This window comes from Ailuropoda melanoleuca, chromosome 6 (assembly GCF_002007445.2).
Source record: "Ailuropoda melanoleuca isolate Jingjing chromosome 6, ASM200744v2, whole genome shotgun sequence".
Lineage (NCBI taxonomy): Eukaryota > Metazoa > Chordata > Mammalia > Carnivora > Ursidae > Ailuropoda > Ailuropoda melanoleuca.
This window is the reverse complement of record NC_048223.1, coordinates 32,914,915-32,933,597: the sequence shown is the minus strand read 5'-3', so window position 1 is coordinate 32,933,597 and position 18,683 is coordinate 32,914,915. Positions and strand designations below refer to the sequence as shown.

The 18,683-nt window shown below is 38.9% G+C and overlaps 1 protein-coding gene across 1 annotated transcript; it reads right to left on the bottom strand.

Annotated features, from left to right (window-relative positions):
- Positions 1-13,586: 13,586 nt before the first annotated feature.
- LOC117802616 (NADH dehydrogenase [ubiquinone] 1 beta subcomplex subunit 1-like) lies at positions 13,587-18,683 on the bottom strand. Its single transcript, XM_034661833.1, has 2 exons — positions 18,650-18,683; positions 13,587-15,916 (listed from the first exon to the last, which is right to left on the bottom strand). The coding sequence occupies exons 1-2, from the start codon at positions 18,681-18,683 to the stop codon at positions 15,672-15,674; spliced, it is 279 nt and encodes a 92-aa protein (XP_034517724.1). The 3' UTR covers positions 13,587-15,671.

The following is an 18,683-nucleotide window of genomic DNA, read 5'->3' as shown; positions in this document are numbered from 1 at the left end:
CTCAGGTCACAGTCTCCGGGTTCTGGGATTGAGTCCCAAGTCAGCTCCCTGCTCAGTGGGGAGTCTGCTTCTCCTTTTCCTTCTGCCCCTCCCCCTGCTTGTGCTCTCTCTCTCTCTCTCAAATAAATAAATAAAATCTTTATAAAAAATAAAATGAAAGACAACCTAGAGAATAGGAGGAAATGTTGTGTGATAAGGGGCTAGTATCCAGAATATATGAAGAACTCTTAAAATTCAAAAATAGAAAGACAAACAACCCATAAAATGGGCAAAGGACTTAGACAGACATTTCTCCAAAGAAGATATACAAATGGCCAATAAGCATACAAAATTATGTTCAATTATCATTAGCAATTAGGGAAAGGCAAATCAAAACCACAATGAGGTACCACTTCCTACCCACTACGATAGCTATAATTAAAAAAAAAAGAAAGAAAAACAGAAAATAACAAGTGATGGCAAAGACATAGAGAAATTGGAACCCTTGTACTTTGTGCTGGGGATGCAAAACAGTTCAGTCCTAGTGGAAGACTGTTTCTCAAAAAAGTTAAATATAGAATTACCATATGACTCTGAAGTTTTACTCCCAGGTATAGGCCCAAAAGAATTGAGAACAAGCACTGAAACATGTACATGTACCCACTCATAGCAGTACTGCTCATGACAGCCAATAAGTGGAAACAGCCCAAATGTCCATCAGTAGATGAACAGATAAACAATTGTAGTGTATACATACAATGAAATATCACTTGGCCATAAAAAGAAATGGAGCACTGATACATGCTGCAATATGGATGACCATGAACACATTATGCTAGGTGAAAGAAGTCAGAAACAAAAGGTCACATATTATATGATTACTATTTGTAGGAAATACTTAGAATAGATAAATTCATAGAGACAGGTTGCAGATTGGTGGTTTCCAGATGTTGGGGATAGGGCCCGGGAGAGAAGAGAGCAGGTAGAGTGCTTGATGGATAAAGGGTTTTACTTTAGAATGATGAAAATTTTTTACAAGTAGATAGAGGTAGTGGTTGTGTAACAGCGTGAATGTACTAAATGCTACTGAATTTTTCATTTTAAAATAGTTACTTTTATATAATGGAAATTTTACCTCAATATATTATTTTTAAAAAGGGAAATATCCATTACAAATCACATATTGCATATTTTATCCTGAAAGGTTAGAGTCAGGGTCTGACTAAAACCTATTGACCTGAATTGTCAAAAACTAAACTCATTGATCTCATAAAGTTGATTGTCTTTTCTTCTTGTGCCACTTTCCGTTCTTCCTAGGTCTCTGTGAGACATTAGAGTCACTATGGGCACAAATGGGGGAAACTGGGAGGGGAAAGAATTCCTGGTAGAGTAATCCTGACTGCTGGCCACATTATCAGTAAAATTTCTGTGATTCTATAAGTCTAATAACAAACTAAACCCCTAAATGAAACTTTATAAGTAAAACAACTTAATAAATATGACATATTTTATATAAATAATGACTTTATACTTTGTAAGTATAATGGCATTCTATATTACCTAAGACATTCTGTCAGGTAAAATTTATATATTATTAGAGTTCTATTCAGATTTTTTACCTCTTCTAGAGCTAGCTTCAGTAGCTTGTGTCTTTCAAGGAATATTTGCATTTCATCTAGGTTATCTAATTTGTTGGATACAATTGTCCATAGACCTTCTAATACTTTTTATTTATGTTAGGTCTGTAGTAATGTCCTTTCTTCTATTTCTGATTTTAGTAATCTGAGTCTTCTCTTTTTTTCTTAGTCTAGCTAAAGAATTGTCACTTTTGTTGGTCTTTATAAAAAAAAAAACAAAAGTTTTGGTGATTTTCTATATTATTTTTCTATTCTATTTTTCTATTTTTTATTTTTTTATTGTTCTATTTTTCTATTTTATATTATTTTTCTACTTTTCTATTCTATATAATTTCTGTTTTAATTCTCATTATTTCCCTCCTCCTGCTTGGTTTGGGTTTAATTTGCTCTTCTTTTTCTAGTTTCATAAGATAAAAGGATAGGCAATAGATTTGATATCTTTCCTTTTTGAAAATGTAGGCATTTACAGTTATAAATTTTTCCCTGTGAGCACTGCTTTATCTGAATCGTCTAAGTTTTAGAATATTGTGCTTTCATTTTCATTCATCTCAAAGTATTTTCTGATTTCACTAGTGATTTCTTCTTTGATCCTTTAAGTTTCTAATTTCCACATATTTGTGAATTCCACAAGTTCTTCTGTTACTAGATTTAATTTCATTCCATTGTGGTTGAAGAAGATACTTTGTATGGTGTCAATCCTTTAAAATGTATTGAGATGTGTTTTATGGCCTAACATATGTTCTATCCTGGAGAATGTGGTGCATGTGCACTTGAGAAGAATGTGTATTCTTTTGTTATTGGACAGAGTGTTCTGTAGATGTCTATTAGGCCTAGTTGGTTTATAGTGCTAAGTCTTGTACTTTTTTTCCTGACCTTAAGTCTTCTATTTTCTTGTCGATCTTCTGTCTAGTTGTTTTATTCATTATTGAAAGTAAGGTGTTGAAGTCTCCAGCTATTATTGTTGAATTGCCTATTTCCCCCTTCCAATTCTTTTTTTTATAATAATTTTTTATTATGTTATGTTAGTCACCATACAGTACATCCCTAGTTTTTGATGNCTTCAATTCTTTTTTTTATAATAATTTTTTATTATGTTATGTTAGTCACCATACAGTACAGATGTAATGTTCCATGTTTCATTACTTGTGTATAACACCCAGTGCACCATGCATATACATGCCCTCTCTAATACCAATCACCAGCTTATCACAATCCCCCACCCACCTCTCCTCTGAAGCCCTCAGNTTTCATTACTTGTGTATAACACCCAGTGCACCATGCAATACATGCCCTCTCTAATACCAATCACCAGCTTATCACAATCCCCCACCCACCTCTCCTCTGAAGCCCTCAGTTTGTTTCTCAGAGTCCATAGTCACTCATGGTTCATTCCCCCTTCTNGTTTGTTTCCCAGAGTCCATAGTCACTCATGGTTCATTCCCCCTTCTGTTTACCCCCTTCATTCTTCCCTTTCTTCTCCTACCGATCTTCCTATTTCTTATGTTCCATAAATGAGTGAAACCATATGATAATTGTCTTTCTCTGCTTGACTTATTTCACTTAGCATTATCTCCTCCAGTCCCGTCCATGTTGCTGCAAACGTTGTGAAATCGTTCTTTTTGATGGCTGAGTAATATTCTATTGTAAATATGAACCACATCTTCTTAATCCAGTCATCTGTTGAAGGGCATCTCAGCTCCTTCCACAATTTAGCTATTTTGGACAATGCTTCTATGAACATTGAGGTACATCTGGCCCTCTCTTCACTACGTCTGTATCTTTGGGGTAAATACCCAGTAGTGCAATGGCTGGGTCATAGGGTAGCTCTATTTTTAACTTTTTAAGGGACCTCCACACTGTTTTCCAGAGTGGCTGTACCAACTTGCATTCCCACCAACAATGTAGGAGGGATCCCCTTTCTCCANACAAATCCCCCTTGAATTCTGTCAGGTTTTGGTTCATTTATTTTTTTGTCCCTGTTGTAAGTGAATACATATTTACAATCACTACATCTTGAGGGATTGATTCTTTGATCTTTAGAAAATGTCCTCCCTCATTTCAGTAACAATTTTTATCTTAAAGTCCATTTTGTCTGTTATTAGTATAGCCATTGTAGCTTTCTTTTGGTTACTCTTTGAATGGTATATCTTTCCCATCCTTTTGTTTTTAACCTATTTGAGTCTTTGAATTTAAATTGTCTCTTGCAGATACAACATAGTTGGATCTTTTTGAAAACCATTCTGCCAATCTCTGCCTTTGATTAGAGTATTTAAACCATTTACATTTAATGAAATTATTAGTAAGATAGAATTTGTTTTTGTCATTTTGCCATTTTTTTCTGATTTGTCTCATGTATTTTCGTTTATTCCTCCTATTGCCTTATCTTGTGCTACATAATTTTTACTGTACCATTTTTATTTCCTTGTAGTTTTATATATATACATATATATATACACATATATATTAGTTGTCTTATTAGTGGTTGCCTTGGAGACTACAATTAACATCTAAACTTCTAATAATCTAGTTTGTACTAGTACCAACTTAATTTCAATAGTATACAGAAACTTTTCTCTGATATAAGTCCATTCCCTCCTTCCTCCTTTGTGCTATTATTGACATACAAAGTACCTTGTTATACATTATATGCCCAATGACACATATTTATAAGTATTGCTTTATGCAGTTGTCTTTTATTTATTTTTTTAAAGATTTTATTTACTTATTTGACAGAGAGAGACAGAGAGAGAGGAAACACAAGCAAGGGGAGTGTGAGAGGGAGAAGTAGGCTTCCTGTGGAGTGGGGAGTCTGATGCGGGGCTCAATCCCAGGACCCTGGGATCATGACCTGAGCCGAAGGCAGATGCTTAACAGCTGAGCCACCCAGGCACCCCTACCCAGTTGTCTTTTAAATCAGGTGGGAGAAGAATAGGGTTTCAAACAAAAGTTATATTTATAGTCTTTTATATTTATCTATGTGTTACCTTCACCAGTGATCTTTATTTCTTCATGTGGGAAGAGGGAGATGTAAACAGGGTAAGTTAAAATGCCACAAAGCTCATCGTTCTTACCATGGTTCAGTGACTTTTCTTGGATAAATGTTTTTTGGATTATTGCAAGTCTTTGATTTATATCCAGCATTCTGAAAAAGATTTTGACAATTTTTGCCTGTGTTCTCATTACTTTTATGGAGGAATGGATTTTTGGAGATCTTTATTTTGCCATTCCCACTAATGTCACTCTAGTGCCTAGCCAAAATTTCCATATTCCCTATCTTTCCTGGTAACTATTGTGACTGTGTGACTAAGTTTTGGCCAATGAGTTATAAAAGGTATTGTGTGGCAGCTTCTGAGGAAACCAACTTAAAAGTTGCACCTGGGTGGTGCAGTCAGTTGAGCCTTCGTCTCTTGGTTTAGCTCAGGTTGTGATCTCAGGGTCCTAGGATTGAGCTCTGCACAGAAGTCTGCTAAAGTTTCTCTCTTCCTCTCTCTGTGCCTCTCCCTCCTGCTCTCTTCCTGATAAATAAATCTTAAAACAAAAACAAAAACAAAAAAGACAGTTGTGATGTGCCCTTTGTTCCCTTTCTATTCCTTTCCTCCAATCTGCTCCCTAGAATATGAAGATGAGGTTAGAGCTCTGGCAGCTATCTTGGATCCTGAGAATGAGGGCCACATGCTAAGAATGGTGCAGTGGAGAGCTATAATAGACACCTCATGATGATTTTGGAGCCACTGTACAAGCTCTAGACAGCCTGTTTCCAGATATATTAGATAAATATTATTCTTACTATTATTTTTAATATTCTCTCCCTGATAATTAATTCTGACTTATACAGCACTTACCATTGGATTGTAGGAATATTGGTTGCTTTTATTTTTTTTAATATTTTTTGTATTACCTGTTTTTTCCTTATTAGCATTTATTATTTTATGTGAGAAAAAAGCTATTTACATGTAAATAAATATATAGTGATATTAATGCATATACTAAAACATACATATATGAATTTAATACATAAATATAGATATGAAAATACATCTATGTCATATTTGTATGTGTATATTGTGTGTGTGTGTATATATATATATATGGACATACATAAACATACATTTCCATCTTTTTATGTTTAGAGGGTTGAAAACTGTCTTCTTTTACATAGTCATATCAGAATGATGCATTTCGAAAATAATTGAACACAATTACAGCTAGTCAATCAAGTAAATCAAGAACTGAATCCCAAGACTTTGTTTCAGTTGCTAGGATGGGGGGAGGTGAGGATGAATTAGAGATGGGGGAGGAGATTACAGTGTGTGGGAGATGGCGGTGGATGGAGACTGGGGAAAGACATGCTAGGAAAATAAGGAGCACTGACACACATCAGCACAGCAAGGTCTGAAACAGCACCCCACCTCCTGTTTTTGGAGGGAGAAAATCCATTAGGATCTAGACTCTAATGTTATTTCAATGTTCATATAATCTTTACAATAGTGTTTTTCCTGTCTTCTCTGACTACTACATAATTAAAACCAGGTAAGCCAGTTCTCCACCTAGAACCATTATAGAGGAGGCAGCCTGGAGTAACCTTGGGGCGGGGGGAATATATATATATATATATATAAAAGCTTAGGTGACTGCCACACTTACCTCTGGGTAGAATATAAGAGAAAATGGTTTAGATGAGATTAGAAACAAAAGATCAGAATAAGCACTTCTTTAATCTCTTATGAAAATAAGAATTTAAGCCTCTCTCTGGAACTTTCTATGCGGTAATAGAATGGCTGAGTCTTCCATGTTTTCTTTTCCTGTATTGTTTTTAATTTTTATATATATACATAAATTTTAAAAATAAAATAATATTAAAAAGCTCAAAATCACCACTCCTTGCCCTCCAACCCTACTATCTAGAACCAACTGCATTCAATACTTTTGTTTATTCTTTTATTAGTTGCCTGTTTGTAAACAATATGTTTATTACATTAATATTTATCATATTTAGACATCTTTACAGCTTTCTGAATCAGTTAGTGTCAAGTTAGAAAAATTAAACCCTCATCAGATTATTTAGTAAAGAAAATGTGATGCAGCTATAAAGGAGTTGAAATTGTCATTCTCAATTTGGGCTGATTCCACTCCCCAGGGAACATTTGGCAGTGTTCTGACAAATGTCTGAAGACATTCTGTCGTCATAGCTGCGTTGAGGCTCCTGGTATCTAGTGGACAGAGTCGGTCCATGGATGCTGCTAATCATCTTATAACACACAGGACAGCCCCTGCAACAAAGAACCATCCAGCCCAAAATATCAATAGTGTTAAGATTGGGAAGAAACCTTAGATTAGAAGAACTGGAAAGAACTGGGGGAAGAGGAGGCAACCCTAGGATTAGCAACTGCAGAAAGCCACTATCACTTTCAGAGCCAGTGGGTCAGTGTGAGAAGGCAGTGCTAACAAAGGCCATCACAGGAGGCAACAAACCAGGTAGGATGGCCTGGCAGTATCAGGAAATGTTTAGAGGAAACTGAGGACATAGAGGAGAAGCAGCTACTACCAGAGATATTGTCCAAAGCAGAGAGAATGGGAAAAAAGAAATATTCTGGCTTCTCCTTGACTCCCAGCCTCCAATCTCCTGGCACTCCCATTGGCTGAACTTAGCCAGAAGTCAGTCATCCAGGTCTGGGAAGCATAGCCCTTGCAATAGGAGCCCAAGAGGGGAAGGCAGGGTATGAATTAGAGAGCAAATAGGCAAATTCCCAGCATACCTTTCCATTATGGAAGATGGGGATTAAACTCTATTTAATGGCCACTTCCCTCACTACTCTCCTTTCTTCAAATGCATTAGAATGTCTATCCATTTCTTTGTTTTCTTTTAAGTGATCTCCTTTTTGTAATCCTCTTTCCTTATATATATCCTTTGAATATATTCATAAGTTTCCATATCTTTTCCTTTTAAAGAAATTCTACCTCTTCTTACACTGTCTGTTGGTATTTGTTAATTACATAATTTTCCCTAGTGAGACAGCCACACAATAAATAATCTCTTTCATCTGACCTGTCCCAGAATTAGTGGTAATCCCAGGATGCTTGTGCAAGTCTACAGATGAGAAGCCCTGGACTTAGCAAATTAAATCCAAATGTTTTGCCTGTCTTACTGTGGTAGTAGTCAACATTGTAGGTGTCCTGCCCTGATCCCCTGTACTGTGCTGGTGCCCCATCCTCAGCTATTGTAAGTGTTTGAGCTGCTGATGGCTCAAACATATGCCCTTCCTTGGAGAACTATTCTTGGCCAATGAGAGCCACCTTACGGGGAAATGCCTGGGAGGCTATATCTCTCCTCCAGGCATCATGCAGCCAGGGACTAACTGATATATGTATACAAAAGCCGAGCCCCCTTGCCTCAAAGAGGACAACTCTGTGGTGTCATTCACACTCCAAAACTCCCCATGGGATTAGGCTTAAGTTAGACTTCAACAGAAACCTCATCTTTGTTTAGCCACTTCCCCTGCTATCTATCTTGTTTCCCTTATCTCTTCCAAGTTTCTCCTGAAAGCACAATTTCAATGTGTCTCTTGAATAAGAACCCAGCCTCAGTCTCTGTTTCTAGAAACCCAACCAAAGACGATGATGAACATCAGACATTTTTTTTCAAAGATTTTTTTTATTTATTTGACAGAGAGAGAGAGATCGAGTACAAGTAGGGGGAGCAGCAGACAGAGGGAGAGGGAAAAGCAGCCTCCCTGCCTGAGCAGGGAGCCCAATGCAGTACTCAATCCCAGGACCCAGGGATCATGACCTNGATCGAGTACAAGTAGGGGGAGCAGCAGACAGAGGGAGAGCGAAAAGCAGCCTCCCTGCCTGAGCAGGGAGCCCAATGCAGTACTCAATCCCAGGACCCAGGGATCATGACCTGAAGCAAAGGCAGATGCTTAACCGTCCGAGCCACCCAGGTGCCCCCAACATCAGACATTTTTTTTCACTTCCCAGCATGCATTCTCCCTTCCTAATAGCATCAGAGTTTCCTTTGGGAAATGATCTCCCCGCCCCTTTTGAACAGTCTTGATGTGACTGAATCTGGGTACGTGCTCTGCCATCATGGAAGCTGCAGGGGCTTGTGAGGGTCCCTTCCATTAAACCCTTCCTTTCACGGCTTAGGTATAGCAGGCCCAGGCATGTGACCTAAATTCAGTCAATTTGACATTCTGTTCTGGGATTATGAACCTTAAGTGAGTAATACAAAGATAGAATGGTTCTTTGAGGTTCATTTATTCCATTACAGACTTCTGCTAGCCTGTTTCTCCTTCTCAAACTTTCTGTGCCTTTTAGCGTCCAAAGCCTTGGTTCCTGCCCATTTTCAAGCTACTTGGCTAGCCTTTTGTGAGTGCCCAAATCCTTCCAGTAATTTCCCTCTTGTGTAAAGTCTATCACCCAGGGTCTTTTGCTCATCACCAAAAGAATAATAAGTAATGNGTCCAAAGCCTTGGTTCCTGTCCATTTTCAAGCTACTTGGCTAGCCTTTTGTGAGTGCTCCAAATCCTTCTAGTAATTTCCCTCTTGTGTAAAGTCTATCACCCAGGGTCTTTTGCTCATCACCAAAAGAATAATAAGTAATGCGGTTATCTTACTGCCTTTTGTCTAAGCGCAGAATAAAAGCGGATGTAGTACAGGACCACTAATTCGGAAGAGGATAGACACAGGGCTTCTGAGCTTGGTAACAGCCTACCTGAACAGCTCTCCTGGCTTCAAGGAAGAGGTAGGCGTAGACAAAGCATTTTCAGCTGGGTAAATTATTCTTTGATCCTGTGTGAGATGCTGAATTAGTCTTTTGTCTTAGAAAGCCATTGTCTGGCTTTCAACATCCAAATATACATACACCTCAATCTGAAACGTTCCGTCAGTTGACATTTTTCCTTTTCTTATATGTTGATGCATTTTTTCCCATTTCTTTTCTTATAAGGTTATACAACAATCCTGAAAATAGAGGAATTCAATGGTATGAAGACAGCTATACTCCCTAATAAAAATATCTTCTGGAGGAAAGCTTTTCTTATGAGTGGAATTTTCCCCTGAAATTGTTCGGGTTTTGGATTATAGGGAAGGAAATGAGCTCAACAGAAAAACCAAAAGAGACACACATGATTCCAGAGGAATCTAAAGACAACCTTCTGGTTTGAGTTACCAGGCAACTGTCTTTCCAAGGATGTTGTCATTTTGATTTTATAGAATAATCAGGTACTTGAATTTCTGATTCAGGAGATCTTGGGATCATAATAAATTTATCTTCATGATTTTAAAAAAGTATAAGCAGAAACCTCTCTCTTTCTTGGCACATGTGTTCCACTGTTTTGTTTTGTTTTGTTTTTCTTTCACAGTTTCTTTGTTGTGTGCCTTCAAAGTTCTGTGTCAAAAGGTTTTCATCTGTTTGGGATGTTTTTGTTGGATCTTGATGAGGGTAGGGAAGAATGGAAGACCACTTAAGATACTGATTTCTAGTTGCTTCAGATTCTGATCTTATGATCAGTAACATGTTTTGTCCATCAGAAACAAAAGAAAAAAAGGCACATAAACATCACCTAAAACAACAGTCCTGGGAAACTCAGCTCTATGCCCAGAAACAGGGTCTCTGCACATAGGTTAACAAACTATTATTATATAAAGAGGAGAGGGACACAGGCACATGGAAGAGTGTTTTCATCAATATTTCAAAGAAATCCTTTCAGTAACACAGTTGTGTTCAAGGACTTGTGTATAAAATCTCAGAGTTGAGTTTTAGAAAAAATTCCATACTAATTTTCCATTTTCTTTTTGTCTATACTATGATATGCTACTTTTTACTCATTTTTTTTATTACTAAAAGCCTAATTTGTGCAAAGATTTCTGCTAGATATGAGTCTACTCCAGTGGAAGCATCCATAGTCCTAGCCTTCAAGGTGTTTCCCTTCTAGAGATGGAGAGAGACATGTCAACGACTCTTGACCTCCGTGATATAGGAGTGATAGTAGGATCTATCGTCTATGCCATTACAGTGGCCTGCTGCCTAAGGCCTCAGAGCTATGAAATACATTATTTATAGTGTGAGCCTGTTGTGTTTTCTCAAGGTTCTTGGCACAAACAGTGGAAACTAACTAAACAGAAAAAGAATGTAGGAGAGGATGTTGGGGAATCAGGTTTGCATGGCCAGGTATGGAAAAGGTGAAGCCTCAGGGGCTCCAGGGGGCTAGGCATCAAGAACCCAGGTGGAGGCCATATGCAGAAGAGTATAGTCAGTAAATGCTGCTGTCTGCAAGGAATGACCTCCAAACCATCTCCACCTCCAGGTGCCACTTACTCCAAATTCCAGACTCAGGAGAGAGTACCCACGTGATCTAGAATGCCTGTATTGGACCTGATGGGGGAGGGGGGCTAGGCCCCTTGGGAAGCTGCCACTATTTTCTACCAAGACCACACATGTGGGGGAACTCCCTCAAATAGTGATCAGCGAATAGCAAAGTAAGATTCAATTATAGAAACAAAGAAAAAAAAAAGCCAAGTGTCCCCTACATATATTATTTACTGTTGAATCTTGAAATGTAGGTACAGTCTTGCCACAATGAAGACAATTCTTAGTTATTAGTGGTGAAAGTATCTATGGAAGATTGAAGGTAAAATCATCTACTTCAAACCTTTCATTTTATAGTTAAGGAAACTTATGCCTTAGGTGACTGTGACCTTCTATTGTCATCCTGCTAGTTCTCCCAGTTCTCAGGTCTTCAGACGTGGACTGGAACTATACCACTGGCTTTTCTGGGTCTCCAGCTTGTAAGACGCACAAGTACTTTTTAGCCTCCAAAATCATGTGAACCGATTCCTTTTAGTAAATTTCTAACTTCAGATATATATTGATTCTGTGTCTCTTCACTGTGTTTCTAACTTCAGATATATATCTACATATATACTGATTCTGTGTCTCTAGAAAACCCCGATTAATACAGCATCCTTTCTTGGCTTCCTCCCCTTCCCTCTCCTGCCTCATTCACTTTCTAAATGGCCTTCCCTGGAAACATTTCCTTAGTAAATCACTTCTACAGGAATACACATCTCAAAGTCTGCTCTAGGGCACCTGACCTTCTAGGATAATTCCCCCAAACCCCCCCCTTTTCAAGGCCCCTCTGGCCCCTTCCATAGGATGCCCCACATCTCCCCATGATCTAGTAACTACAGAGTTAATGCTTGATCCAGCAGGAGTCCTTCTGGACCCTGTTCCTGGGCTATGACCAGCATTTGCTCTGCATAATCATTGCCTGGGCCATGGCAGTAAAGTATTTTGAATACCAACCCAGAGCCTATTTAAGTGTTAGGGCTACATAACATAAGAACTAACCGGAGTGCCTCCACCATTCATAAAATCTCCTAGTTTTCAGATAGACTTAATATATAGGGGAGGTCCTCCTGGTCATGTCTGAGCCACATGAGCCTGCCCTCCTGGCCATGATTGATTAGACCAAGGATAGACACCTCACCCAAGCTGGGCTAATCAGGTTCTCATCCCCAGAAACTTGAAACTTGAACTGAGAGACAGAGGGTTGGTATTTGTTGGGGCTGAGTCACCATAATGGTATCGTCACCCTAAAGGGAAGGTCCATGAACACTTGGTCTTGCCCTATCCAGGGCTTGAGTGTTGAACTCTTCCAGGAGTAGCTTTCCAATACATTACCATTTTTGCTTACATTTGCTAGAGTAGCTTTTTTTGTTTCTTGTAACCTGAAAGCTCTTGCCTAATATCCTATATGAACACTGCTTACTTGTCTTGTGTATTGCCTCCAGCACGTAGCATGGTGCTAGCATGGATTAGGCACTAACCTAGTACATATTTGCTGCCTCCATACACAGTTCCCTGTTTGTTTATGTATTTTATTATTATTTCTGTAGGAAAGAGAAGAGCACCTTATGTACATATAAATATACAGGCTTGAAAATGGGAAAATTTCACCATATCACTTGAGTATGTATGATCTCTGGAGGAAAAAACGAATTTAGGGGCACCTGGGTGGCTCAGTCAATTAAGCGACTGCCTTCGGCTCAGCTCATGATCTCAGGGTCCTGGTATTGAGTCCTGCCTCTCTCTGCTCAGCAGGGAGCCTGCTTCTACCTCTCCCTTGGCTGCTCCCCCTGCTTGTGCTCTTTCTCTCAAATGAATAAATAAAATCTTTAAAAAGGTAAAAAAAAAATAAGTAAAAATTTAAGAATTAAAAAAAAAAAATTCAAATGCCTCCTGCTTGCTTGTGTTCATACTTTTTCTTCATCAAGGTTTCCTCCAACTAAATAGCCTATCTCACGGCCTACCTTTTTTCCCTAAATGTAACATAGCTAATAAACTGATTACTGTTAAAAAGCTTTAAAGTTAAAAATCTTAACTTGGATTTAGGAGGTTTCTGAAATCCCTGTCAGATTAGTGAATATGTACTCACTGCTCCTGAAGTAAACCATTTGGGGACCATTTCTGATTTCCCCAAGTCACTATTCAACCTTACTCCATTTATTTTCTTTCTTTGCTCACTCTATATTCTATACCTCCCGCTACTCCATTTTGATCTCTTAAGTTAGAAATTGTAGCAACTGCAGGCTAGGAATTTAGAGAAAATGTGCTCAAGATACAGTCTTTTTCACTCTGCTAACATGAACTAGTCCTTTAAGTAAGGAGAAGTAAATTTGGGGATATAAGTTAACAAGTTAGCCATCCATACTGTTGCTACCTAGCATCTTGAGAGAGAAATCTACAAATTTCACCTCCAGAAATCAGGTTGCTGTCACCATCACTGCCAGAGAATCAGGCCAGCAAGAGTGTGTTCTCAGGCACAAAACAACTGGTTTTGCTCCTGGTGGCTTCTGCTGAATCATCAGCAACAGTCAGACAACATGTGGGTGTCAACAGCAGCAGTCAAAACAGGCAGAAACACACAGAGGGAAAAAGCTGAGTTCTATCTCCTGTTTGTCAGCCGACCCAGTCTGTCGTTATTTTGAAGTGATTTGAAAGTTCAAGCAAACAGAACTTTAAAGGATTTGCCGGTATTGTTGCTTAACTAGGAAGTCTGCATAAGCCAGAGGCTTAGGAATGGAGCACATGTATCCAAAGAAAACGCTTTTTGTGTGTATAGGGCAAGAAAATGGACTTGAACCCATAGGAACAATGAGATATTTTCATTTTCTGCCACTTGAGAAAGACCCATGACAAAGGTGTCACACAAACTGAATAACAGAAAAGTCTATGAAAGCTGCTTTAACATCTGAGGGTGTGACAGCTAATAAGAAAGAGGCCTTCTCATCACAATTCCAAAGCATTACTTCATTTTGCCCTAGGGTGACTCAAGTGTATCCATCAAAGCAGAGAAACTGTCTGAACATGGGGAGCACACCCACTAAACTGCTGTTTAACTTTGGGCCTGTGAAAACAAAGCCAAGCCCACACCTTGAATATAAAGCTGAAGACAGCAGGCTCTTGTTCAGTTCTCTCGATTCCATCCTTGCAATAGTGAGACATGGCCGCATTTACGGAGGGCCTAAATGTGCCAGGCATTCTGCTAGGCCATCATACACACTGTGTCACAAAGTCTCCTGGACAACTCAGTAGGGCATGTATTACCTCCACTCTCTGTTTTACCAATGAGGAAACTGAGTCTCAGAGAGGCTAAGTGACTTGCCCATGACCACCCAGTAGGTGGAAAGCAAAGATTAGAAAAGAGCTTTGTCCCAAAAGCCCAGGCTCTTTGCTACAAGGAAATGCCTGGAAAAAATGAGAGTTTTTTGCTGCCCCTCTGAGCTGCAGAAATACGTCCACAGGCTCTCCTTCACCTTACTTGCAACTTAGTAGCATTTCCTTGCTAAGTGTGGTCTCCAGATCAGCATATCAGCTCAGTATCTTCTGGAAGCATCTTACACGTGCAGAAACTCAGGCCCTACCCCAGACCTACTAAGCCAGAATCCACTCTCTGATGTTGGAAGAGAACTGATCACCTTCCTTACTGGTATCTTTATTACAGGCCTTTAATAACAGACTAATTATCCTTTGTCAGAGAGCAACTCCAAGAAACAGTTTCTGTGCCCGTCATCAAACCTCTGACTTTTAAAGTGTGTTCCTCCCACTGAAAAAGGGGTGTCACTTCTACTGACCCCTTGCCAGAGCAGAAACCTCCATCAAACAAGCAGGGAAAAGAAGCAAGAGAAGGATTTCAGCAGGTTTTGCTGATAAGGCTGCAGACAGCTGCGGTCCCTGGCACTTGGGTAGTACAAAGTAATGCTAAATATTAACACCTAAGAAGATTAGCAGGGATTGCAGGACGAGAGTCTCACTGGGTTAAAGGTCATTTGCTCACAAATCTCCTCAGTACAAGGGAGCCTCAAACAGTCCTTGGGGAGGAGCCTCACAGTTAAAGGACAAGGCAGGAGGCCAGGAGGAAGGTCATTGTTCTAGGGGCCTCCTGTGGGGTATGAGTTCTGTTTCTCCAGTGTGGGTAGTAACCAGTCATGGCCACTAGGCTTAAAGGGACTTCTCTTCTACAGGGCAGAGTGGATCTAAGTGAAATAAGTCAGACAGAGAAAGACAAATATGGTATGATTTCACTTACATGTAGAATCTGAAAAACAGCAAATGAACAAACACATGGGAAGGGCTTCTTGGGGCTCCAGGGTTTGGATAGAACAAAAGGTTACTAGGCAGAGGAAATTAGTCAGTAAGAGAGACAAGAAAAGAAAAGAATAAACTTGAAATACAGTGAAGAGGTTGGTAAATAAAAGAAAGTAACTCAAGATGAAAGAAAGAGAAGAAATTCTTCACTCCTAGAACCATACAATAATATCTATTTTTTTGCTGAGATCATTTTTTTTTTTTTTTGAGATTTAAATACCATTGGCTCCAACTCCTGGACCCTTGGAAACCTAAAGCCCTCCCAAAGGTGTCTTCAGGTTACCAGGAGCTCATTTTCTCGTAGGGTCCATCAGGTTTACAGTTGCACGTTTTTTGTTTTTTTTTTAATGAATGTGTTTTTAATTCTCTCCTAATTTTTAAAATGTGAACATTCTGGGATTCAGTCACAGCCTAAACTTCCAGGTGACTCTTTCACTGCATCTCAATTCCCTCTTAAACAATATACTCTTGTTCCAGAAGGCAGTTAGCCTTTCATCAGTCTTTCTGTCTAGATAACATCCAAGGACAAAACCCACAGGCACAAGTATACGTAACTGGTGGTCACGAACAATCTGAATTACGTTTATTATGAGTGCTGCAGCCTTGGCACCAAAACAACCCCACCACCACTCTGCACGTCTTTCTAATGCTCAAGTCCCTTCTATGAAAAACCATGCAATGACTGCACTCAGCACGATACTTGTTTATCTTATTCAGTGCATAGAGTGATTCTGCCCAGGTAGAATTATATGCTAATTATTTTATTGCTAAGGAAGGATATGGTGGCTCAGAGAGGTTAAGAAATTAGCCAAGGACCTTAGCAATATTTTTCTAGATATGTGTCCTCAGGCAAGGGAAACAAAAACAGTAAACTATTGGGACTACACTAAAATAAAAAGCTTTTGTACAGCAAAGGAAATCATCAACAAAATGAAAAGGAAATCTGAATGGGAGAAGATATTTGTGAATGATATATCTGATAAGAGGTTAATATCCAAAATATATAAAGAACTTATACAAGGCAACACCCAAAAAACAAATAATCCGATTAATAAATGGGCAGAGGACCAGAGTAGATATTTTTCCAAGGAAGACCTACAGATGGCCAACAGACACATGAAAAGCTGCTCAACATCACTCATCATCAAAGAAATCCAAATCAAAACCACATGAGATACCACCTTATACCTGTCAGAATAGCTAGTATCAGAAAGACAAGAAATAACAAGTGTTGGTAAGGTTGTGGAGAAAAAGGAACACTCATGCGTTGTTGGTGGGAATGTAAATTGGTGCAGTCACTGTGGAAGACAGTATGGACGCTCCTCAAAAAGTTAAAAAATAGAAATACCAAATGATCTGCTAATTCCACTATTGAGTATTCACCCAAAGAAAATGAAAACACTGATTCAAAAAGATATATACAGCCTTATTTTTATTGCAACATTATTTACAACAGCTAAGACACGGAAGCAACGCAAGTGTCCATCCACAGATGAATGGATAAAGACATGGTACACACACACATACACACACACACACACACACACACACAGAGGACTAGTACTCTGTTATAAAAAAGAATGAAATCTTGCCATTTGCTTCAACATGGATGGACCAAGTGAAATAAGTCAGACAGAGAAAGACAAATACCGTATGATTTCACTTATATATGGAATCTGAAAAACAAAGCAAATGAACAAACAAAGCAGAAACACACCCATTAATAGAGAAACTAGGAGTTGCCAGAGGGGAGGTAGATGGGAAGATGGACAATAAAGGGTGAAGGGAGTGGGAGGTACAGGCTTCCAGTTATAAAGCCACAAGGATGAAAGATCCAGGATAAGGAACACGGTCAACGGTATTGTAATAGCACTGTATGGTGACAGATGGGGAGCTACACGTGTGGTGAGCACAGCGTAACTTCGAGCTCACAAATCACTATGTCATACACCTGAAATGAATGTAACATTATGTGTCAAAACTATACTTAATAAAAATAAATAAATAAATAAATAATGTTAGGTGATTAATTTTGAGAAATTTACTTGCTCATATTAAGGTCCTTTGGAAGGTTTGCTTATAGATCAACTGCCTGTAGCTCAAATATTGATCTGTTTCCTGGACCTTGAAGATGGATGGGACAGGACTGTAGTGTTAAGTTTACTATAGTTAACCTAAAGCCTTTTTAAAAAGGTAGCCTGAGAAATTGTTGAATGGTAAATATCAAGAGCCCTTTAACCATGGAAATGTTTTCATAGCTACTATTGTGTGTGTGTGTGTATCATTTGAAATTTGTTATCAATGCCTCTATATTTCAAAATCCAAGAGAGGAGCTAATGCTAAAAAAAGATAGTGGTAAAATAAAAAAAAATGCATAATGATGATGCTGATTTTATTTTTGCATGTATATTAATAAAAGTCCTAGGAGAAGGGAATGAGGGAAATCTGTCTTTTGTGTCAGCTTGAAGCTACTGACTTGATTTCTTTTATAGTTTATAAGATTAAAGAGTAATGCTCACTTGACTTTACAGTCAATGTTTAAATTCAATAAATGTTTTCATATTCAAAATTTTATTTTTTTTATTTTTTAAACAACAGTTATTTTATTTATTTATTTTTTTAATAATTTTTATTTTGTTATATTAGTCACCATACAGTATATCCCCAGTTTTTTTTTTTAAAAGATTTTATTTATTTATTCGACAGAGATAGAGACAGCCAGCGAGAGAGGGAACACAAGCAGGGGGAGTGGGAGAGGAAGAAGCAGGCTCATAGCAGAGGAGCCTGATGTGGGGCTTCGATCCCACAACGCCGGGATCACGCCCTGAGCCGAAGGCAGACGCTTAACCGCTGTGCCACCCAGGCGCCCCATATCCCCAGTTTTTGATGGGTATTAAGGTGGGCACATATTGCATGGTGCACTGGGTGTTATATGCAAATAATGAATCATGGAACATTGCATCATTGCATATTCAAAATTTTTAAAAAAGAAAGAAAGAAATCAGGCCAAGGAAATATAGTTAGCAAGCCAAGAAGCCAGGATTTGAATTCATATCCATCTGACTCAGTGGTAATGTTACATTGGTGGCCCCAGTGACCCATGTCTCCTTGTATTCATGTCCTGTGTGTTTCCTTCCCCTTGAATCTGGACTAGGCCTGTGACTTGCTTCAGCCAACAGAATGCAGGTAGAGCTCGAGGTCCAAGTTCCCGGGAGCCCTGAGCTGCCATGCAAGAGGGCTGACTGTGCCCCTGAGAGACCACGTGGAGAGGGAAAAGCTCTGACACCATATGGAGAAACTAGGCACCCAGCAGCCAGAGTTAAGATGAAGCCCCAGATATATGATCCCAATTAAACCATTCCCATTAGCACTTACCCCCTACCCTTGACAGTGAGCCTAGCGGAGGCATCAGACAT

Excerpts from the sequence above, each read along its gene's own strand:
- LOC117802616 (XM_034661833.1), bottom strand. The coding sequence starts at position 18,683 with ATGTCTGATGCCTCCGCTAGGCTCACTGTCAAGG. Across the intron at positions 15,917-18,649 it reads CGCTAGGCTCACTGTCAAGG|CATTAGAAAGACGTGCAGAG; the intron begins GTAGGGGGTAAG and ends AAGGGACTTGAG.